Source organism: Saimiri boliviensis, chromosome 5 (genome assembly GCF_048565385.1).
Source record: "Saimiri boliviensis isolate mSaiBol1 chromosome 5, mSaiBol1.pri, whole genome shotgun sequence".
Classification (NCBI taxonomy): domain Eukaryota; kingdom Metazoa; phylum Chordata; class Mammalia; order Primates; family Cebidae; genus Saimiri; species Saimiri boliviensis.
The window spans coordinates 10,058,050-10,081,259 of record NC_133453.1 but is presented as its reverse complement, the minus strand read 5'-3'; the positions used below and the strand labels follow the sequence as shown (position 1 = coordinate 10,081,259).

Sequence of the window (23,210 nt, the reverse complement as noted above, 5' to 3'; positions counted from 1 at the left end):
TACAGTTTTCTAGAAGTTTTGGCTGTCCCTTTATGATGTCTTCTTCGATTTTTTATGCTTCCTGGCAGAAATCTGGGTAACTACTCTTCCCTTCTCTAAAAGCAGACATAGAGATTTGAGAGAATGTAAGGAAATTCCATTACGTTTGTATCCAGTAGACTTACATTCTTATTCAGTACAAGGTACAAAACATACCTTTTACTCATCCCATCCTTGCTCACTAATCTGATTTGAAAAGCATCCTGAAACACTTCTTTTAATTCATGTTGAGTGACTCTGTCAGGCACGTTCTTGATCAAAAGTGTTTTGGCATTTGGATCTACATAAAAACAAAAGAATATTCTGGTGAGTTCAGATTTAGTAAGCATCAAAAATCCCCTAAGATAGAAAAAACATCCCTCAAAGAGTTGCAAAGTGGAAACAATACATCTTCGTTCATTTAACAAATATTTGAATACATACTCTAGGCTAGGGCCTGTGCTACATGCTTGCTGTGAAAACATGGACTTGGCCTCTGCTCTCAGGAATGTGTTTTTGTTGGAGAAAAGATGGGTAAATGAATAGTCACATAATTATACACCTTGATGAGTGCCAGGACGGAGAAGTAAAAGGGGCAATGAGGATGTCTAGTAGAGAAAACTTACCCTAGTGTGGGGGTAAGGAAAGAGTTTTCTGATCCGAGGAAGTGATATTTAAGCTGGGACCGGATGGATGGGTTTCAAGTAGCCAGGGACTGAGTCCTGGAAAGAATGTTATGACAGAGAAAGGTGAGCCGTGCAGCACGAGCACAGGAGAGAGGGCAGGGTGCAACGGAGGCAGGTGGCCCGTCAGAAACTGAGGATTACTTGCACCAAATTAGAAAGAATGTGATATTTCTGCCTGACCCAGAATCTTCTAGATACATCGATACCTTTGAACAAATTGCCTTGTTTGCATACCTTTGTTTTCTTTCCCTTTGGTTTCTTAAATTTAATTTCATACCCAAGGACTTCTGTATCACTAAGTTCCAGGGCTTTTTCCTGATCATCAACAGATTTAAAATTCACATAACCAAATCTCCTGCAGAGATGTAGAAAAAAAGGGTGAAGGAAAAAGCATACACAGGTAAGATGAAGAGCGTATGCCTCTGGTTAGCTAATCACACTAGCTGCTGGAATAGAAATTAGCACTAAGTCACAAGCAGCTGCCTAATTTACAATTTAAAACCAAGGCTCTACAAACTGGGAGTCAGTACTGTGAAGTAACTATGGAGAATTAGTTCTCACCCCGGGGGGGTAGCGGGGAGGCAAGTTTGACAATGTCTAGAGACATTTTTGGCTGTTACAAATGGGGGAGTATCTAGTATCTAATGGGTAGAATTCAGGGAGGCTGCTAAACACGATGAACTGGACAGCCACCACAACGTAGAATTGCCCAGCCCAGACCCGTTGTGGTGGCTCATGTCTGCAATCCCACCACTGTGGGAGGCCAAGGCGGGCAGATTGCCTGAGCTCAGGAGTTGGAGACCAGCCTGGTCAACATGGTGAAACCCTGTTTCCACAGAAAATTAAAAAAAAAAAAAATTAGCTGGGCATAGTGGTACATGTCTGTGGTCCCAGCTACTCGAGAGGCTGACGTGGGAAGATGGCTTGAGCTGGGGGGTCAGAGGTTGCAGTGAGCCAAGATTGCATCACTGCACTCCAGCCTAGGTGACAAAGCCAGATCCTGTCTCAAAAAACAAACAAACAAAAATTGTCTAGCCCAGAATGTCAATAGCGCTGAAGTCAAGAGACCTCGTTCTAGAGCAAGGACTGAGACTCAGTGCAGAGTTTGCCTACTGACATCTCTATTAGTTTTCAGCTTAACAGCTGACAAAATTTAACCAAAAGCTATAGAAAGTATGGCTTGAATTCTCAAATTTTGCTTGGGTGTAGTGGTTCATACCTGTCATCCCAGCACTTTGGGAGGCTGAGGTGGGGGGACTGCTTGAGCTCAGGAGTTGAAGATCAGCCTGGGCAACATGGCAAAACCCTATGTGTACAAAAAAGGTGTGGTGATGTGTGCCTGTAGTCCCAGCTACTCAGAAGGCTGAGGTGGGAGGCAGAAGTTGCAGTGAGCCATGATAACACTACCGCACTCCAGTCTGGCAACGGACTGAGACCCTGTTTCAAAAAAAAAAAATTTTATTTATTTATTTTTGGCCAGGTGCAGTGGCTCATACCTGCAATCCCAGCACTCTGGAGACTGAGGCAAGCGTTATCACTTGAGACTAGGAGTTCAGGACCAGCCTGGCCAACATGGCTAAACCCTGTCTCTACTAAAAATATAAAAATTAGTCAGCCATGGTGGCGGGCGCCTGTAATCCTAGCTACTTAGGAGGCTGAGGCAGAATTGCTTGAACCTGGAAGGCAGAGGCTGCAGTAAGCTGAGACCACACTACTGCACTCTAGCCTGGGTGATAGAGTGAAACTGTCTCAATAGTAATAATAATAATTTTTTGAATTTTTAAAAAAACAGGAAGGGCACAGTGGCTCACACCTCTAATCCCAGCACTTTGGGAGGCTGAGGTAGAAGGATCACTTGATCCCAGGAGTTTGAGACCTGCCTGGGTAAAACAACGAGACCCTGTCTCTAAGACTTGGAAGATCTTGGGATTATTTTAATATTTTGCCTGAGAGCTTTTTTCACAACGGGTTTGCCGCCAGAACATAAGTGTCATGAAAACTACCCCTAAAAGCCAAAATGGGAAAGGAAAAGACTCATATCAACATTGTCGTCATTGGACACGTAGATTCCGGCAAGTCCACCACTACTGGCCATCTAATCTACAAATTGTGGTGGCATCGACAAAAGAACCACTGAAAAATTTGAAAAGGAGGCTGCTGAGATGGGAAAGGGCTCCTTCAAGTATGCCTGGGTCTTGGATAAACTGAAAGCCAAGCGTGAACAAGGTATCACCATTGATATCTTCTTGTGGAAACTCGAGACCAGCAAGTACTACGTGACTATCATTGATGCCCCAGGACACAGAGACTTCATCAAAAACATGATCACAGGTACATCTCAGGCTGACTGTGCTGTCCTGATTGTCGCTGCTGGTGTTGGTGAATTTGAAGCTGGTATCTCCAAGAACGGGCAGACCCAAGAGCATGCCCTCCTGGCTTACACACTAGGTGTGAAACAACTTATTGTTGGTGTTAACAAAATGGATTCCACTGAGCCACCCTACAGCCAGAAGAGATATGAGGAAATCGTTAAGGAAGTCAGCACTTACATTAAGAAAACTGGCTACAACCCCGACACAGTAGCATTTGTGCCAATTTCTGGTTGGAATGGTGACAACATGCTGGAGCCAAGTGCTAACATGCCTTGGTTCAAGGGTTGGAAAGTCACCCGTAAGGATGGCAATGCCAGTGGGACCACGCTGCTTGAGGCTCTGGACTGCATCCTACCACCAACTCGTCCAACTGATAAGCCCTTGTGCCTGCCTCTCCAGTATGTCTATAAAATTGGCGGTATTGTTACTGTTCCTGTTGGCCCAGTGGAGACTGGTGTTCTCAAACCTGGTATGGTGGTCACCTTTGCTCCAGTCAACGTTACAACTGAAGTGAAATCTGTTGAAATGCACCATGAAGTTTTGAGTGAAGCTCTTCCTGGGGACAATGTGGGCTTCAATGTCAAGAATGTGTCCGTTAAGGATGTTCGTCATGGCAACGTTGCTGGTGACAGCAAGAACGACCCACCAATGGAAGCAGCTGGCTTCTGCTCAGGTGATTATCCTGAACCATCCAGGCCAAATCAGTGCTGGCTATGCCCCTGTACTGGATTGCCACACAGCTCACATTGCCTGCAAGTTTGCTGAGCTGAAGGAAAAGATTGATCGCCGTTCTGGTAAAAAGCTGGAAGATGGCCCTAAATTCTTGAAGTCTGGTGATGCTGCCATTGCTGATATGGTTCCTGGCACGCCCATGTGTGTTGAGAGCTTCTCAGACTATCCACCTCTCAGTCGCTTTGCTGCTCGTGATATGAGACAGACAGTTGCCATGGGTGTCATCAAAGCAGTGGACAAGAAGGCTGCTGGAGCTGGCAAGGTCACCAAGTCTGCCCAGAAAGCTCGGAAGGCTAAATGAATATTATCCCTAATACCTGCCACCTCAGTCTTAATCAGTGGTGGAGGAAGAACAGTCTCAGAACTGTTTGTTTCAATTGGCCATTTAAGTTTAGTAGTAAAAGACTGGTTAATGATAACAGTGCATCGTAAAACCTTCAGAAGGAAAGGAGAATGTTTTGTGGACCACTTTGGTTTTCTTTTTTGCTTGTGACAGTTTTAAGTTATTAGTTTTTAAAATCAGTACTTTTTAATGGAAACAACTTGACCAAAAATTTGTCTCAGAATTTTGAGACCCATTAAAAAAGTTTAATGAGAAAAAAAAAAGTGTTTTTTGGCTGAGAAAATAGGTAGCGAAGTTAAATATAACAGATTTACCAAGCATGAGCCATTGAGGGATTTTAAACATTCATTTTGAACTACAAGTGACTGAGGTAAAATCCCACCAAAGGGTGAAGAGCAAGCAACAAAAGGACCGGAGAAGACAGCAGCCTATGAGCCAAGATGAAGTAGCATAAAGCTACTGGAACTCCTCAATTCTCCAGGAACATCAAGCGAGGGGCTGAAAAGCTCTTAAAAACCTTCTTCATTTATTGGTATTTACCTGGACAAGGCAATTCTGACACCAACAACTTCAAAATCATTTTTAGCAAAAAATTCACCAAGACCAGCTTGTAGTTCAGCAGTAGTTTTGTTGAAATTCAGGTTTCCAACAAACAGTTTAAAAGCTACAAGTGATTCAGCTGCTGCACAAAAATGTTTAAAAAAAAAAACAAAAAAACTCAGTTCAGAAAAAGTAGTACCAGAAGAAAATCCATTAAGGATTGTGGCCTATTATAACACCAAGCTTCTGTAGAAAATCTCACTGTTGCTCGTCTGGGCTAACAGAGACTAAGTTTTTGACAACATGACATTCTCCATGCATCTCCTGTTCTTTAAACCACGGCCAATAAGTCACCTTCTAATTTCTGGTTTTTGGTTCCAGGGGAATCTTTCTGATTGGCCATTTCCTTCCTTCGTTTATCAGGTGTTTCTCTGATAGGTTCTGTGGGTGAAAGCCAGAACACTGCATTTGCAATCATCTGCTTTCTGGAAACTTTTATACTACCCACAAACATCATTCCAAAGCTACACTTAATTGTCACAAGACTCATGAGTTGAGTCTGGTCAGGGTACTTTTAAAAGAATTTATAAATTAGGCCGGGTGTGGTGGCTCAAGCCTGTAATCCCAGCACTTTGGGAGGCTGAGGTGGGTGGATCACGAGGTCAAGAGATCGAAACCATCCTGGTCAACATGGTGAAACCCTGGCTCTACTAAAAATACAAAAAACTAGCTGGGCGTGGTGGCGCGTGCCTGTAATCCCAGCTACTTAGGAGGCTGAGGCAGGAGAATTGCCTGAGCCCAGGAGGCGGAGGTTGCGGTGAGCCGAGATCGCGCCATTGCACTCCAGCCTGGGTAACAAGAGCGAAACTCCATCTCAAAAAAAAAAAAAAGAATTTATAAATTAGTAAGAAAGTTATTTAAATTCATACAGGAAACACAACAGCCCCTTCTGATGGGCTTCACTTACAACTAGCATTCCCTGATGCTAGCCACACTGCTTAACAGTGCTGATCCAGGTCATGCGACCTTCCTCCTCTTCCTCCTCACTGCCTTTGTCACAGCCACTGTCATCATCCTGTTCATCATCTTCAGCCCTCATGGGAAGGTCTTTCCTACCTTTGGTCCCAGCTTTATTTTTAGCACCCTAGAATCACAAGGGAAGCCATCTAATTAACAGTAATTAATTAAGTATTACGCAGACTAGTTAAGAATGATAAATTATCCTTTCAGAGAACAATTGTTCTTTTATATCTGGCTGTATACAAAAATCTAAGAAAAAAAATCAGTCACTTTAACTTTTTATTTTGAGATAGGGTCTCATTTATGTTGCACAGGCTAGAGTACAGTGGTGAGATCATGGCTCACCGTGGCCTTCATCTCCTGGCTCCATCCATCCTCCCACCTCGGCCTACCAAGTAGCTGGGATTATAGGTGTGTGCCAACACACCCGGCTAATTTTTTAATTTCTTGTAGAGATCAGGTCTCTCCACGTTGCCTAGGCTAGTCTTGAACTCCTGGCCTCCCAAAGTGCTGGGATTACAGGTATGAGCCACGATGCCCAGTCTCATTTTAACTTTATTATGAAATAATTTTAAATGTATTGTTCTTGCATTTTAATAACTACAGTAAGAATTACTCTTTGATAGCAATTGTATTTTAAATGTTACATAGACTCCATCAAGACAGAAAAAAATCACTGAAAATTAAATCTGAGATGACATCTGTGTGACTCATAAGCACTAAGATATAACTCATCAATGTATAGTATTCAAAGAGAAAACTTCTGGGCCAGGCACAGTGGCTCATGCCTGTAATCCCAGCACCTTGGGAAGCCAAGGCAGATGGATCACTTCAGGTCAGGAGTTCAAGGCTTGGCCAACATGGCGAAACCCTGTCTCTACTGAAAACACAAAAATTAGCTGATGTGGTGGCATGTGCCTGTAATCCCAGGTACTTAAGAGGCTGAAGTAGGAGAATCACCTGAACCTGGGAGGCGGAGCACCATGCCACTGTACTCCAGCCTGGCTGCCAGAGGAAGACTCTGTCTCAAAAAGACAAAAGAAAAGAAGGAGAAAGAAAACCTCTGACTTGGGTCAGGTAGACAGCAAACGTCAAACATCCACTGAGACTCCCCAACCAAGAAGCCCATCCGGAAGAATCAGTCAGGGATTGCCAAGGCAGTTTTCAGAGGGATGGATTTTTAACAGAACCTCTCCCCAAATGCTGTAGAAGGGCACACACAGCAGCTTGTCTCTAACTCACACTCGCCAAGAACCTCCTGGGGAAGTCCTCATCCTGGTCCAACTCACTGTTCCTGTCTTCATTCTCCTGGTGGCTCTCATGGTCCTTGAGCTTGGCTCCCCTCCTGCTTGGTGATATTAACTTCTCAGCAAACACAGGAGCCAGAGACTTTTCCTCCCCTGCTTTCTTTCCTGGGGCAGTAGCATTCTTCCTGCCATTCTTCTAAGGGACAAGAACATGGAGGAGAAACAGCAACAATGAAAAGATGCCTCCTCGTGAGGCTGCAGTCACACTGCACAGTCACTAAGCACAAGATTCGGGTCAGGCGTGTAAGTCAACAACTATGTCAACTCTCTCGGATGAATTTCTCTTAAAAAAATGTAGTCAAAAGCCTTCCAGCACCCCAATCACCTGGCATGCTTGTCTAAAGATAAAAAAGAAGGCAGGGCACAGTGGCTCATCCCTGTAATCCCAACACTTTGGGAGGCAGAGGTGAGCAGATTACCTGAGGCCAGGAGTTCAAGACCAGCCTGGCCAACATGGTAAAACCCTGTCTCTACTAAAATAAAAAATAAAAAAAATAAAAATTACCTGGGTATGGTGGTGTGCACTTGTAGTCCCAGCTACCCAGAAGGCTGAGGGATGAGAACTGTTTGAACCTGGAAGGTGAAGATTACAGTGAGCCGAGATCACACCACTGCACTCCAGTCTGAGACACAGAGTGAGATTAAAAAAAAAAAAAAAAAAAAAAAAAGGCCGGGCGCGGTGGCTCAAGCCTGTAATCCCAGCACTTTGGGAGGCCGAGGCGGGTGGATCACGAGGTCGAGAGATCGAGACCATCCTGGTCAACGTGGTGAAACCCCGTCTCTACTAAAAATACAAAAAATTAGCTGGGCATAGTGGTGCATGCCTGTAATCCCAGCTACTCAGAAGGCTGAGGCAGGAGAATTGCTTGAACCCAGGAGGCGGAGGTTGCGGTGAGCCGAGATCGTGCCATTGCACTCCAGCCTGGGTAACAAGAGCGAAACTCCATCTCAAAAAAAAAAAAAAAAAAAAAAAAAAAAAAAAAAAAAAAAAAAAACAGCTACCACCAACATGGTGGTGGCTCACATCTGTAATCTCAACACTTTGGGAGGTGGAGGCAGGCAGACTACCTGAAGTCTGGAGTTCAAGACCAGCTTGACCAACATGGAGAAACACTGTCTCTACTAAAAATACAAAATCAGCCAGGCATGGTGGTACATGCCTGTAATCCCAGCAACTCAGGAGGCTGAGGCAGGCGAATCGCTTGAACCTGGAAGGTGGAGGCTGTGGTGAGACAAGATCACACTATTGCACTCCAGCCTGGGCAACAAGAATGACACTTTGTCTAAAAAAAGAACAGAAATAAAAATTCTCAGACTTCACTTAGCGCTAAAAAACCAGACAGGGAAGCATCCAGATTTTTTTTTTTTTTTGAGACAGAGTTTCACTCTGTTGCCCAGGCTGGAGTGCAATGGCACAATCTCGGCTCACTGCAACCTCTGCCTCCCGGGTTCAAGCGATTCTCCTGCCGCAGCCTCCCGAGTAACTAGGATTACAGGTATGCGCCACCATGTCCGGCTAATTTTGTATTTTTAGTAGAGATGGGGTTTCTCCATGTTGGTCAGGCTGGTCTCAAACTCCTGACTTCAGGTGATCCACCTGCCTTGGCCTCCCAAAGTGCTGGGATTACAGGCGTGAGCCACCAAGCATCCAGATTTCTACGAGTATGGATGCTACTGCCCCAGGAGAATATACATCAATTATTCATCTCATTAGAGCCCCAATTCTCACTTTGTGTGATGGGTGCGTGCTAAAATGCAAGTGCAAAACAGTTTATTCAGTGTACCAGAGGGAAAAATAAAACTACCTATAGCCTAGGTGTATAAAGGGTATATGAAACATAAATGAATTTTGTGTTTAGACTTGGGTGTCACCCCAAGATATCTCATTATGTATCTACAAATATGCCAAAATCCAAAAAATCTGAAATCTAAAACACTTCTGGTCCCAAGCATTTCAGGTAAGAGATACTCAACTGGTACAGTGAATGCTCTCTTATATATGTCAGCTTAACCAACTGACTGGATTAAATGACTGTCTCAATTCCAAACAGGTCTTACTATAATAACTTGATGCTCATGAAATGCCAAGCGTTTCTATTCCTATGAGCTGAATTGTATCTTTAATAAGAACCCACTGTGCTTGCTGAACTGTATATGACCATAGTATTTGCAGTTTCAACTGCAGTGTTAACTGAACATCATATAAACCAATAAAATCAATGCAAAAAGAGCCAGGCCTGATGACTCACACTTGTAATCCCAACACTTTGGGAGGCCAAGGCGGGTGGATCACATCAAGTTGGGAGTTCAAGACCAGCCTGACCAACATGGTGAAATTCCATCTCTACTAAAAACACAAAATCAGCCGGGTGTGGTGGTGCATGCCTGTAGTCCCAGCTACTTGGGAGGGTGAGGCAGCAGAATTACTTAATTTGGAAGGCGGAGGTTGCAGTGAGCCAATTTTGTACCACTGCACTCTGGCTTCAGCAATAAGAGTGAGACTCCATCTCAAAATATAAAATAAAATAATAAATGCAAAAAGTTATTGAGTCTATGAAAACAAATTGAAATGCTTTGGAAGTACTTGATAAAGCCTAAAAACTGCAAGCAAATTAAGTGTGCATGAGCAACCTTAAAAGAATGGGAAAAGCTGTAAAACTGAGAATCTGTATTCAAATTGCCTTACTAGGGTGAGTTTTCCTTTGCTCTAAAGAAAAAAAAAAAAAAAAAAAGAAACAAACTTTACATTACAGAAGATGCATTATGTGTCTACCTTATGCAGGGAAGATAAGCTACTCCAGCAGTGAACTCAAAGATAAGACTTAGGTCCCATATCAAAATACTGGCCAATGAATACATAAAATGTCTTAAATTAAAATCAAAAGGTAGGGATGGATAATTTTCATGATTTCCCTACTTTCACTTTTTAAAAAATTGTATATAACATGTTTTAATATACTTATGGCAAAATGGTTACTATAGTCAAGTAAATTAACAAACCTATCATCCCCACTAAGTGTGTATGACAAGGGCACACAAAACCCACTTTTACTTTTTTTTTTTTTTTTTGGGACGGAGTTTTGCTCTTGTTACCCAGGCTGGAGTGCAATGACGCGATCTCGGCTCACGGCAACCTCCGCCTCCTGGGTTCAGGCAATTCTCCTGCCTCAGCCTCCTGAGTAGCTGGGATTACAGGCACTCGCCACCATGCCCAGCTAATTTTTTGTATTTATAGTAGAGACGGAGTTTCACCATGTTGACCAGGATGGTCTCGATCTCTTGACCTCGTGATCCACCTACCTCAGCCTCCCAAAGTGCTGGGATTACAGGCTTGAGCCACTGTGCCCAGCCACTTTTACTTTTGATTAATTAAAACAACTACTAGACAGAAGAGGGCTGAAGAAAGTTTCTATCACACAACCAGTTGCTCAAAGTGGACAACAAATGCTACCTGCCTCTCAGAACAAGCTGCTTGGGGGGAGATTGAGAAATGAACAGGGAAAGTATAGGGGGTTTGGATTCAGCAGACTCATGTATAACCCTGGCTCTGTCACTTACTAGTTCTGGAAACATGAACAAGCTGGTTAATGGCTAAATCTGCTTTCTTGTCTAAAAAATGGAACTACTGATGCCTACCTAGCCTGGGCACTGTGAGGATGAAGTGAAACAACGTATAAAGCAGTGGTCTCCAACCTTTTTGGCACCAGGAACCAGTTTTGTGGCTGATCATTTTTCATACAACCGGTGGGAAGACAGAGGGATGATTCAAGTACATTACATTTATTGTGCTCCTTATTTCTGTTATTACACTGTAATAAATAATAAAATAATTATACCAACTCACCATAACGTAGAATCAATGGGTGCCCTGAGCTTGTTTTCCTGCAACTAGACAGTCCCATCTGGAGGTGATGGGCGACAGTGACAAATCATCAGGCACTAGATTCTCATAAGAAGCGTGCAACCTAGATCCCTCACAAGCACAGTTCACAAAAGGGTCTGTGCTTCTATGAGACTCTAACCTAACGCTGCAGCTGATTGGAGAGGAGGCGGAGCTCAGGCAGTGATGCAAGAGATGGGGAGGCCCCTGGAAATACCGCTGAAGCTTACCTCACTTGCCTACTGCTCACCTCCCACTGTGCGGCCTGGTTCCTAACAGGCCATAGAACAGTACAGCTCTGTGGCCCAGGGTTTGGGAACCCCTGGCATAAAGCCCTTGTACAATGGCTGCACATATGAAGCATTCCATATTCATTAGCTGTGTACCCATTAACCCACCTTAATTCTGTCAAGACTCAACTTAAACCTACCTATTTTCAAATTCCAAAGGAGAGGCTCTCAAAAGTAGAACCTAGTAAGGACTTCAATATTTGTCAAAAGAAGAAATGTGAAAACATGTTTGGCAGGTACACAAAGTAATTGATTGTTTTTTTCTTTTTTTTTTTTAATTTAAAACAGTCAGGTATGGCTGAGGCAAAGCACTGCCCTGCTGGGCCATAAATGAATGGATTTTAATGAATCAATTTAAAGAATGAAGACATTTCCTTTTTTCTTTGAAAAGGAGTCTCCTTCTGTCACCAGACTGGGGTGCGGTGGCACGATCCTGGCTCACTGCAACCTCTGCCTCCCAGGTCCAAGCGATTCTCCTGCCTCAGCCTCCCAAGTAGCTGGGATTACAAGCACGTGCCACCATGCCCAGCTAAGTTTTGTATTTTTAGTAGAGACAGTGTTTCACCATGTTGGCCAGGCCAATCTCCAATTCCTGACCTCATGATCTGCCCACCTCAGTCTCCCAAATGTGCTGGGACTACAGGCGTGAGCCACCATGCGCAGCCGAGATTTTCTTTTAAACCAGTATTTTCAAACAACCAGTATCACTTTACAAACATAAAACACCTCAACATTCCCCAAATAACCCACACTTGGCCACTACACATTATGATGTACTACTGTTTGCATAATATTGATATTCAATTTTCTAATATTTCTGGAATTTTTGAATCTATGCTCATTAGGGAGTAGTCTGTGATCTCCTTTTCTCGAAATGATCTGGTCAGAGTCTGACATCAAGCTTAATGTGAACTTGTAAAATTAGTTGGACAGTGTTTGCAGTATCACTTTTGAGGTTTGTGTTTTTTTCTTTGAGACAAACTCTGTCTCCCAGGCCGGAGTGCAGTGGCACGATCTTTGCTCACCATAACCTCCACCTCCCAGGTTCAAGTGATTCTCCTGCCTCAGCCTCCTGAGTAGCTGGGATTACAGGTGGGAGACACCATGTCTGGCTAATTTCTACATTTTTAGTAGAGGCGGGTTTCACCATGTTGCCCAGGATGGTCTCAAACTCCTGGGCTCAAGCGGCCCACTCTACTCTGCCTCCCAAAGTGCTGGGATTACAGGCAAGAGCTACCCATCCTGGCCAACTTTTGAGATTGAACAATGCAGTTTAACTGCTTTACTGTGGATTTTGATTGTTGACATTAATAATAAATGCTACTCTGCTCAATGCAGTACATATAATTACCTCGTCTCTACCGCCATTGTCCTTATCTTCTCGCATCTCATCTTCCCCATCTTCTACCTCCTTTGAGGCAAGGCTCATTTTCTTCAGTTCACCTTGATTTTTTTCCTGCACAAAATGGACAAGATTATTATTAGGTACATCATAGAGCCTCCACACATTCCAAGCCTTGCACGTTTTGCCTCTAGTATTTCCAACAGTAAATTGCTAATAAACTCACATTAGGCCTCAACTTAACTTTGTATTTTCATTTGGTATCTTTTACTCACACCAGCGAACAGAAAAATAGAAAAGGTGATTTTTTTTTTTTTTTTTTTTTTTTTTTTTTGAGACGGAGTTTCGCCCTTGTTACCCAGGCTGGAGTGCAATGGCGCGATCTCGGCTCACCGCAACCTCCGCCTCCTGGGCTCAGGCAATTCTCCTGCCTCAGCCTCCTGAGTAGCTGGGATTACAGGCACGCGCCACCACGCCCAGCTAATTTTTTGCACTTTTAGTAGAGACGGGGTTTCACCATGTTGACCAGGATGGTCTCAATCTCTCGACCTGGTGATCCACCCGCCTCGGCCTCCCAAAGTGCTGGGATTACAGGCTTGAGCCACCGCGCCCGGCAGAAAAGGTGATTTTTGATGTTGTAGGTGCGGTCTCCCATACCTTCTCTTTTGCCACAATCTACAAGAGGAAACTCCTTAAGGTTAAGAAACTAAAAAAAAAAAACCAGGCAAATTCCAAGAATTCCTCCCTACTTCTCTCACTTTGCTGCCTCCATCATGTGTTTTTAAATAACTGTTTCTTTTTTAAAAAAATAAAAATAAAAATAAAATTCCACCACAGACTACTCAAATGGAAGCACACTGGGCCAAAATAAAGGGGACACGGGGCCAAATAAAGTACCCACAATTCAAGTACCTTTACCTATCCAGCCGCAGAATTCTGTGAACTGGGACAGTGACCATCACTACCCCCACCAGAATTCAGAACACAAATGAGTCGACAACACTCGCTGCCCACGTCAGCCCTTGTCTCTAACAGGTTCTCCCTTAACGCTGTCGCAGGTGTAGGGCCCCCGCCCAAAGCCCGCCAACGCCCTGGGTGGTGTGGCCTGCGAGCCACCGCGCCTGACGGCCGCAGGCACGACGCCCGGGGAGAGCCCGGGTAAGGCCGCGCACGCGGACACGAAGAGGGCGCCCTCACAGCGACTGCGCAAGACCCAAGGACCGCGGGGAAGACCGACACGTAGAGCGACGGCGCCCTCGTGACTCCGCTTCGCCCAATCAGAGCCCCGGCGGTGCGGAGCCTGGGGGCGGAGTCTCGAGTCGGGTGAAGGCGCTGCACGTGCTGCGCCGGCCAGTGGCGCGGACGTTTTGCTGCTGTCCGGCGCCGGGGGCTGTGCTTTGGGTCCGCTGGTCCTGGTGCGCGCGGTGTCCCAAGTGTTCGCGCCCGGTTGGTAGGCGAGAAGGCCGAAACGCCCCAGAGTTCGGGGAGTTGATGAGCGGGTCGCGCGCTCCGACGCTCCTCTAGCGGTGGGACCGTCGGAAAGTGAATAGGGTAGTTAAAGCGACCGGTCCTTGAGGGCGCGTGTGCCCTGATGTGTTCCCGGCGTTCTGGGCCTTAAACCGTCCAGGCAGCGTCCCGCCCAGTGAGGGCTGTGTTAGCGACCTCGCCGTTGCCAGCCGGGAAGGAGGCACGGAGACGACAGTTGAGGGTCACGCCGTTAAGGCTGTCGCTGCTGTAGCCGCCCCCTCCACCTGCCCCGCTGCGTGTTTGTGCCACGCAGTGTACCGGTTGCTTTTTCATACGTTTTATCATGGACGTCTCAAAACACACGTGTGACTTAGATGGTAATAATGGTTTTCATTTTACATTTAAATAAGTTAAGGCGCAATCACTTAATACTCTCTCCTAGTTTCTTTGCATTGGACTGTCAGGAACATGTGCTCTCACAAGACCCCATGACCATTAACACCAGTAGTCTCAGTAGGAGGATCAAGCTCCTAGGAGTTAGTCCCACGTTGGGACTTGAAGAGTGACAATTTGGGGATACTGTGTGTGTTTGGGAACTATTCAGGGAAGGGTGATCTTGAGTAAAGGGTGCTAGCCTTATCCTAGCTTCAGAGAGACCCAAATTAGGACGGAATGAGAGTATAAAGAAAAATCTGCCTGCCTGTTTTAGATACAGTACTTCGCTAAACTCTTTTGCCTAGCTTACTTCATGAGGTTAGCCCAAATAGTTTAAGAAAACTGATCAAGAACAATTAAAGAAAAGGCAAAAGCCTATTTCATTTGTGAACAGATGCAAGGTTCAAACCAAGAATTAGCAAATTGAATCACCGCATTCTGCCAAGAAGTATTCTTATTAAAATCAGTAACAAGGACAGGATAAGACACAAGAAGCAGAATCCATAAATGTGCCAAAATATGGCCCCTTGGCAGTTGAGAAAACCCACAGAAACAAGGTCTCTGTGATGTGCTCCTGCCTTTCTCCCATAAAGCAGGGTCATAAAGGAATTCACAGGCCTACCTAGTGTGAAGTAGGTCGTAAGACCCTCATGCTAGAGGCGTCTTGCCGCGTAGCTGGGGAGAAGTGTCATACAGAGACGCAAGAAAGAATCTGAACAAACTAAATGTAATGTGTAGACATTTTAAAATCCTAATTCAAAACAAACCAACAATTTAAAGAGCCTTTTTATTTTTGTTTTTTACAGATGAGATCTCACTCTGTCACCCAGGTTGGAGCGCAGTGGTGGGATCACTGTAGTCTCAAACTCCTGGTGGGCTCAAGTGATCCTCCTGTCTCAGCCTCCTGTGTAGCTGGGACTACTGGCACACACTACCACAGCACCCAGCTAATTTTTTTTTTTTTTTTTTTGGTAGAAATAAGATCTCGCTGTGTTGCCCAGCCTGGTCTCTGGCTTCAAGCAGGAAGATAGCTTCACCCCAGGAGTTCAATACTAGCCTGGGCAACATGCCAAAACTCCATCTCTACAAAAACAACAGCAGCTCCCCACTCCAAAACCCAAAAAATTGGCCAGGTGTGGCAGCTTGCTCCTGTAATCCTAGCACTTTGGGAGGCCAATGAAGGTGGATCATGAGGTCAGGAGATCGAGACTATCCTGGCCACCATGGTGAAACCTTGTCTCTATTAAAAATACAAAAATCAGCTGGGTGTGGTGGTGCACACCTGTAGTTCCAGCTACTTGCGAGGCTGAGGCGGGAGAATCACTTGAACCTGGGAGGCAGAGGTTGCAGGGAGCTGAGATTGTGCCAAGGCACTCCAGCCTGGCGACAGAGTGAGACTCCATCTCAAAAAAACAAAATCAAAAACAAAAAAACTCAAAAATTAACCAGGGCATGCCTGAGGTCCCAGCCACTCAAGAGACTGAGGCGGGAGGATCGCTTGAGCCTGGGAGGTCAAGGCTGCAGTGAGCCCTGATGGCACCACCGCACTCCAGCCTGAGTGAGAGCAAGATCTTGTCTCAAAAAGCAACAACAAAACCCCAAAGTTTGCAATAAAGATTCACGTATATCGCTCTCCAGCAGTCTGAATGCTCTCCCACAGCTTAGGAGCTGTCTCCGCTGGCCCCTCTCAGGGCTTTACTGTGTGTGTTCAGTCAAGGCAGGCTCAGGACCCCCCCCCCGAGGAAACCCTCTCCCCAAGCCAGCCTCCCCTCAGCTGCCTCATCCACAATCTGGCCTCCACGAGGCCCCCACTTCTCCCGTTGTCTTCAGCGTCCCCCCCTCCCCACCCCCAGCCCCTGTTCTCTCTGTCCGGGAGCCCCTGTGCTTCTTCCAGAACTTGTCCACTGGGCAGTACTGACAGACAGGAGGCTCTTCCTTCCCCGAGCCAGGGACTGAGGAGGCAGAGGCACCCGGGCCTTCCTGGGCGGCATGGAGAAATTCACCCAGACGGTATGTGCTAAGTCCCACTCCCCAGGGCTGGCCAAGGCCCATCACGGTGGAGCCCATGAGTCAGATGAATGCAGGCGTGAGCTTGGATAGAACATCCACTGGGCAAAAGGCCAGATACAAAATTGTGTATGCGTATTGTTTATATAAAATAAAATAACCGTGTGAAATATCACTAGGAGAAAGCACGCCACTGCTGCTGCCTCAGAATAAAGCTATGGGTAGTTTTCATTTTTTCTTTCCTTTGGATTTAATCTTCTTTAAAAAAAAATCAGTAAAATACACATAAAATATACCATCTTAACCAGTTCAGTATCGTTAAGTATATTTACATTATTGTACAACTGATCTCCAGAGCTTTTTCATTTTGCAAATTGGAACTCTGTATGAATTAAACAACTCCTCACCTTTCCTTTCCCCAGCCCCTGGCAAGGGAAGTTTTATATTTTTTGTTTGTTTGTTTGTTTTTGAGGAGGAGTCTCACTCTATTGCCCAGGCTGGAGTGCAGTGGCGCGATCTCAGCTCACTGCCACCTCTGCCTCCTGGATTCAAGCAATTCTCCTGCCTCAGCCTCCCGAGTGACTGGGATTACAGGCACCTGCCACCACACTCTGCTAATTTTTCTATTTTTTAGTAGAGATAGGGTTTCACCATGTTGGCCAGGCTGGTCTCAAACTCCCGAGCTCAGGTGATCCACCCGCCTTGGTCTCCCAAAGTGCTGAGATTACAAGCGTGAGCCACCATGCCTGGCCTGAGGTTTTACATGTTTAAAACTTATTTTCATTTTTGCTTATTTGTACTTTCCAAATTTTCTGTGATGAGTGTTTAATATTTTTATAATTGAATTTTTTTAACTAAACATTATCTGCAACCCTGTACCACATCCTCCACTTTCTCGCCAGGGAGGATGAGCTAGGGGCACAAGCTAGGAAGCTGTCTGCAGAGAGAACCCTGGACAGACCGACCCCAGGCCATCCTGCTGCTCCCAGCCATGGAAGCCAGGACTTCCTCTCAGGAGGACAAGACCCAGTGACTGGCAGCAGGACAAGTTTCATCCATGAATTAAGTCCTGGCTGAGCACTGACTTGGCTCGCAGGGACTCAGAATGGGTCTCGGTTTCAAGGATGACTTGTCCCTGTCCCTCTTCTCACTGCATTGAGTTCAGCAGAGCCCTCCACAGCATCACTCCTTGCCCTTGGTTTACCGTGTCTCTTGGCCTCAGAGACCCTCTGGCGAGCCAAGTCCAGTGCTCTGCTCACTGGGCCCTCGAGCCAGCCTGCACATAGGTGGGCTGTGGTGGGGGTGGGGTTGCTTCCTTGCTGGCTCTGCCGCACTTGTGCTGGGAGGGGCTGGGGATGCATGTGGAGGTCAGGGAGGAAGTAGAGCTTGGGGCTGATAAAAATACAGAAAATAATTTCCGCCCTGTCAGTCTGAAAGTATTGTTCGTTTCATTACAAGCAGTAACTTAACACAGAAAGAAAACCACAGCTAAAGTGTCTAAGTGTGACACTGTGGAAAGCCAATGCCTCTTTCATTTTTCAAGCAAGGAACTGAGGCCTAGAAAGATGGACTGATATGCTTGATGCTACGTGACAAGATGGTGACAGCAGGGCGGAGATTGGAACCAGGTCTCCTGGATCCCTGGGCCCCTGCCAGAACCTGAACAGGACCTGGGAAGGACAGGAGGGCCCAGTGGGACCGTTTCAGAAACTGGCAGTGGTGGCGGGAATCCCCAGAGGGAGGACTGCTGAGCCCCAGCTAATCATGGTGTTTCTGCAGGGGAAGGACTTGAACTGGGGAAGTGGCAGTGAGGGATAAGAAGCACACGGTAGGCCGGGCGCGGTGGCTCAAGCCTGTAATCCCAGCACTTTGGGAGGCCGAGGCGGGTGGATCACGAGGTCGAGAGATCGAGACCATCCTGGTCAACATGGTAAAACCCCGTCTCTACTAAAAATACAAAAAAATTAGCTGGGCATGGTGGCACGTGCCTGTAATCCCAGCTACTCAGGAGGCTGAGGCAGGAGAATTGCCTGAACCCAGGAGGCGGAGGTTGCAGTGAGCCGAGATCGCGCCATTGCACTCCAGCCTGGGTAACAAGAGCGAAACTCGGTCTCAAAAAAAAAAAAAAGAAGCACACGGTGTGGCGCCTGGCCAGTATGAGTCCTCAGCAATCAGAGATCAGTCCTTCCTCCTGCTGTTTCCCTCTGAGGGAAACTGACATGCCAGTCAGAATCTCTAGGCTGAACAGGAGACAGCAGGTGAAGGTATCCCTGCAGAGGAAGGCAGGTGTGTCTCCCCAGTTCCACGCAGTTCCACGTGGCCCTCCGGCCCCTCCAGGTGAAGCCACTTTGAGGCTCCACTCACAGCGGGTCAGTCTCTTGCTGCCTCTCTGGGCCATCGTTCCCAGCCAGGGGGTGGATCCTGCTGCCTGGGGTGCACACGTCACACAGGGTGCTGCCTGTGGTCACCCTGCTGAGGCTGTAGGAGCTGTGGTGAGGTCTCAGGCGGTGGCAGCGGGCTCTGAGGCACAGGGTCTCCTGGAAGGTCTCTCGGAAGCGGCTGGACATGAGGCTGTAGAGCACCGGGTTGGCTGCCGAGCCGAGGTAGAAGAAGACACCGGAGATGACGTGCAGGTACTGGAAGGCCAACTTCAGGCCCCCTGTCCACTGTGACACGAGGCTCCACATGACGCGGTCTGCATGGAACGGGGCCCAGCAGATGCCGAATACCACGACCAGGACAACTGCAGGGACAGAGAAGGGAGGCTGAGTGCCTGCTGGAGCCCCCTCAGCTGCCTTCCCGGGCTTCAGTTTGGGCTACCCATTCTCACTTCATCTCCCACCCCACAGGCCACCCTCACCCATCGCCCAGGTAAGTTTCTAGAAATGCCTGTTCCGGCCATGCCTTTCTCAAAGAGGCTGCCCTCACCACTGTCACTGACTGTGGGCAGTGGGGCAAGTCCCTGCCTCTGGCCACAGCTGATTGGACCAGGCATGGACACCCGTGCCCAGCTGGCCCAGTCAGATTCTGTCACTCTGGAGTTTGGAATTGGGTGACACTTAGCTGTGGCTGCTGAACTACTGGGGTGAAACAGGCTGTGGGGCTAGGGCCACTCTAGATGCCCCCTGGGGGGCCATGCTTGCTGATGCATACGTACACAGAAGAAGAAAGGGGCGCATGCTCAGAAAGCAGCAGACAGGAGATGATGGGGCCAGGGAGAGTGAGACACACACACGCATACATGCACACACACAGACACACGTACACATCCACACACTGCCTGCCTTGGCCCCTGGCCTTTTCAGCTCCAGCCCCCAGCTCCCCAAGTCCCATCTGAATATCTTGCCCTGCACTAACCTGCCCCCCACTATCTGCCAGGGCCTTGCCCACCCCCTCCCTAGCAAAAGGTAGGACAGTTTGGCCAAAGCTTCACTCTTTCTCCCCAAATCCCTCCTGCCTGCGTCTTACCCATCCATGCCCTTCCTTGGGTCTCCGCCACTGGGCCAGCTATGATTTTTGTTTCTTGTTTCTTGGGTTTGCTGCTGCAACTTCCTAGCTTTGCCAGGCAGCGGCTTCCCCATCATACCCTAGCATGGTTTTCTCATAATCCCAGATTTCATAAAGGACATTGCTCACAACATCCCCAGCACCTGGCCTGGTGCACAGAGGGTCCTTGGAAAGTGGATAAGGGAGGACAGGGGGGAGGGAGGGAAGAGAGAAGGCCAGCAAGCAGGAAGCCCACCTTCCAGGATTGAGCCATCCCAGCTGAGCACCTACTGCAGACTGCCCACCTGTGTTTTCAGGGAGGGGATGGGATAGTAGGGCAGAAGGCAGGGCGACGGGGGCAGCTGGTTACGAGCACAAGCTTCACAGTGCAGAGCTGGGAGGCAGAAACACAGCTCTGGGCTCAGTCCCATCTCAGGCTGCACAAGAGACTCTGGGCTCTGGGATGGTGCCTGAGGGGCGAGAGGAGTGACTCACTCTGGGGATGGGGCAGCCCTCAGTTAGCTGGCTCTGTCCAAAGTCTAGGTGGCCCTCTCCCAACCCAACTCACCCCACTGGCCTGATTCAGGCTCTGCTGAGTTGGGGTTGAGCTGGGATGCAGGGAGGTAGGTGGGGCGGATCCGTGATTGGCTTCGCATCAGTTTGTCTCGATTCCCCAGGGCCACAGCTTTTGAAAAAAAGCCTGGTCCAGGCCACAAAGATCTGGAGCCTCATCCCAGCTGGGCGCACCCTGGCCTGCCCCAACCCGAACGTCTCCGGCCTGATGCCCTGTGCCCTGAGCCTAGCCCTCACAGACACACCTCCCGATGGGGCTCTTTAGACAAATGGTCGCTCCGGTGGTTCCCAGGGAACTGCAGACATGGCATGGGGGGAAATTCCGCACTTGGCCTCTCCAGCACCCTCCTCCCCTTCTCTGGGGGACTTTGCTTCCCCCAGATCCCACTGTGCGGTTCCACTGGGGGTTGTGTACCTCAGCATCCTGCCACTCTGGCTCAGGAGGTGGCCCATGACCTAAGCCCCACCCCACAGAATTCTTCCTGGAACTTTTCACTCATCTCTAAGAGAAGAGGGCAGTTCCTCAGGAAAGGAGACAATGTGCCCGTGGCCATGCCTCACAGGCTGCTGCAGGGAAGAACAGGGCCAAGACGTGCAATAACCAAGAAGAGCCAGGCGCAGTGGCTTATGCCTGTAATCCCAGCACTCTGGGAGGCTGACTGAGGTGGGAGGATCACTTGAGACCAGGAGCTCAAGACCTGCTCTGGCAACAAAGTGAGACCCGGTCTCTACAAAAATGAAAAAACTAGCTGGGCATGGTGGCATGCACCTGTAGCTCTAGCTACTTAGGAGTCTGAGTGAGGTAGGAAGATAGCTTGAGTCCAGGAGGTTTGAGGCTTCAGTGAGCCGTGGTCATACCACTGTACTCCAGTCTGGGCAACAGAGCAAGACCCTGCCTCAAAAAAAAAAAAAAAAACCGAGGTAAAATCTGGAGGGTCCAGATCCCGTTTTCTGTCTCCTGGAGCCCACCACATGCCCCTGCCCTTTCTTGTGTTTTGGTTCTAGAGCCAGGGCCCCAGGCTTAGCAGGGTCCTGGGCTTGGTTTAATGCTCTATTGTTATCTTAACATTCTTATTCACTTTTGAAAAAGCGACCCTGAATTTTCATTTTGCAGTGAACTCCACAAATTACACAATCAGTCTTACCATTAGCCATTAACAGGTGTAAGAGTCTAACAGGGTAATCTAAAAGAGTACACAGGAGTGTGAACTCAGACACATGCACGCACACACACACACACACACACACACACACACACACACGAGACTAGGGAAGTTCCTCGTCTCCCACAAACCCAGATACTCAACCCCTTCCCCAGGCCCCAGGAGCCCCAGCCTCATACCCAGTGCCTGGCTCAGCCCCTCTTCCCAGCCATGACACTTACACAGCATCTTGGTCACTTGTCTCCGGCCCCGATCTCGCTGCTGGAGCCTGCAGGTGTCTCTGGACCTGGCAGCTTCGGAGCCCCTGCCCTGGGCCTCCTGCATGAGCAGCAGCCTCTCCCGCCACAGCCGCAGCCCAATGAGCAAGTAGAGCACACTGATGATGGCCATCGGCAGACAGAAGAACAGCAGCGCGGTGGTCTGCACCACCAGGCTGTAGAGGGCCCGTGGGCGGACCAGCATGCACATGGTTGAGTCAGGCACCGGGCCCCGGCAGGGCAGGTGCAGCTGCCGGATGCCATGCAGGCTGGTGTTGGGCAGGGAGCAGAGCATCGCGAGACCCCAGATGGCCCCAAGCACTCGGCGCACGTGGGCCCGCGTCACCATGGACCTAGCCTTGAGCGGGTGTACCACAGCCACATAGCGTTCCACACTTAGGGCAGTGACGTTGAGCACTGAAGCCAGGCAGACCATCTCAAACAGCAGCGTTCGGAAATAGCAGCCGCCAATGCCCAGCAGGTAGGGGTAGTTGTGCCACATCTCATAGAGCTCCAGGGGCAGTCCCACCAGCAGCACCAGCAGGTCCGACACGGCCAGGCTGAAGAGGTAGTAGTTGGTGGGCGTGTGCATGGCCTTGTGGCGCAGGATGACCAGGCAGGTCAGCCCGTTACCCACAGCACCCACCATGAAGATCAGCAGGTACGTGGCACAGATGGGCACAAACAGCTCTGTCTGCTGGGGCCCCAGGTACTTGAATCTCAGTGCCTCGTCAGTCAGGTTCAAGTCCTCAGGGTCAAAGTACCCCCTGGCTGCACTGCCATTGCAAACCATGGGGCTCCTTGCACCCCCTGGGGACAGATCTCCAGGAAGGACAGAGCAATTGAGGCACAGAGTCATCTGGAACAGAGGAGAGATGCCCAGAAAGATCATTCAGGGAATGCTACACTTGATCTTAGTCAAAAGGCCGAGAAGCGATTTTTTTTAAACAATAACACTTTTATTATTTATTTATTTTACAAAGATGGGGTTTCACCATGATGGCCAGGCTTGTCTTGAACTCCTGACCTCAGGTGATCCACCCACCTCGGCCTCCCAAAGTGCTAGGATTATAGGCATAAGCCACTGCACCCGGCCATTCAGGGAATGCTGACTCTGTCCTAACTCATCCAGCCAAAGGTGACATTAGCGCTAAAATGACCATTATTTTAGGCACCACTGAGAAAGAAAACAAAACTCTTACATCCACAGGTCAGAGATGAAAAATTCGGCTGGGTGCAGTGGCTCACGGTAATCCCAACACTTTGGGAAGCTGAGGCGGGCAGATCACTTG

General features: G+C 48.0%; 1 protein-coding gene and 1 pseudogene across 1 annotated transcript; one reads left to right on the top strand and one right to left on the bottom strand.

Annotated features, from left to right (window-relative positions):
• The first annotated feature begins 2,706 nt into the window (after positions 1-2,706).
• On the top strand, positions 2,707-4,124 carry LOC101040140 (elongation factor 1-alpha 1 pseudogene; annotated as a pseudogene).
• A 14,356-nt stretch (positions 4,125-18,480) lies between these two features.
• Positions 18,481-22,777, bottom strand: NMUR1 (neuromedin U receptor 1). The gene is made up of 2 exons (XM_003930691.4): positions 21,883-22,777; positions 18,481-19,182 (listed from the first exon to the last, which is right to left on the bottom strand). The coding sequence occupies exons 1-2, from the start codon at positions 22,775-22,777 to the stop codon at positions 18,800-18,802; spliced, it is 1,278 nt and encodes a 425-aa protein (XP_003930740.3). The 3' UTR covers positions 18,481-18,799.
• Between the last annotated feature and the right edge of the window lie 433 nt (positions 22,778-23,210).

Excerpts from the sequence above, each read along its gene's own strand:
- NMUR1 (XM_003930691.4), bottom strand. The coding sequence starts at position 22,777 with ATGACTCTGTGCCTCAATTGCTCTGTCCTTCCTGGAGATCTGTCCCCA. Across the intron at positions 19,183-21,882 it reads ACAAGTGACCAAGATGCTGT|TTGTCCTGGTCGTGGTATTC; the intron begins GTAAGTGTCATG and ends CTGTCCCTGCAG.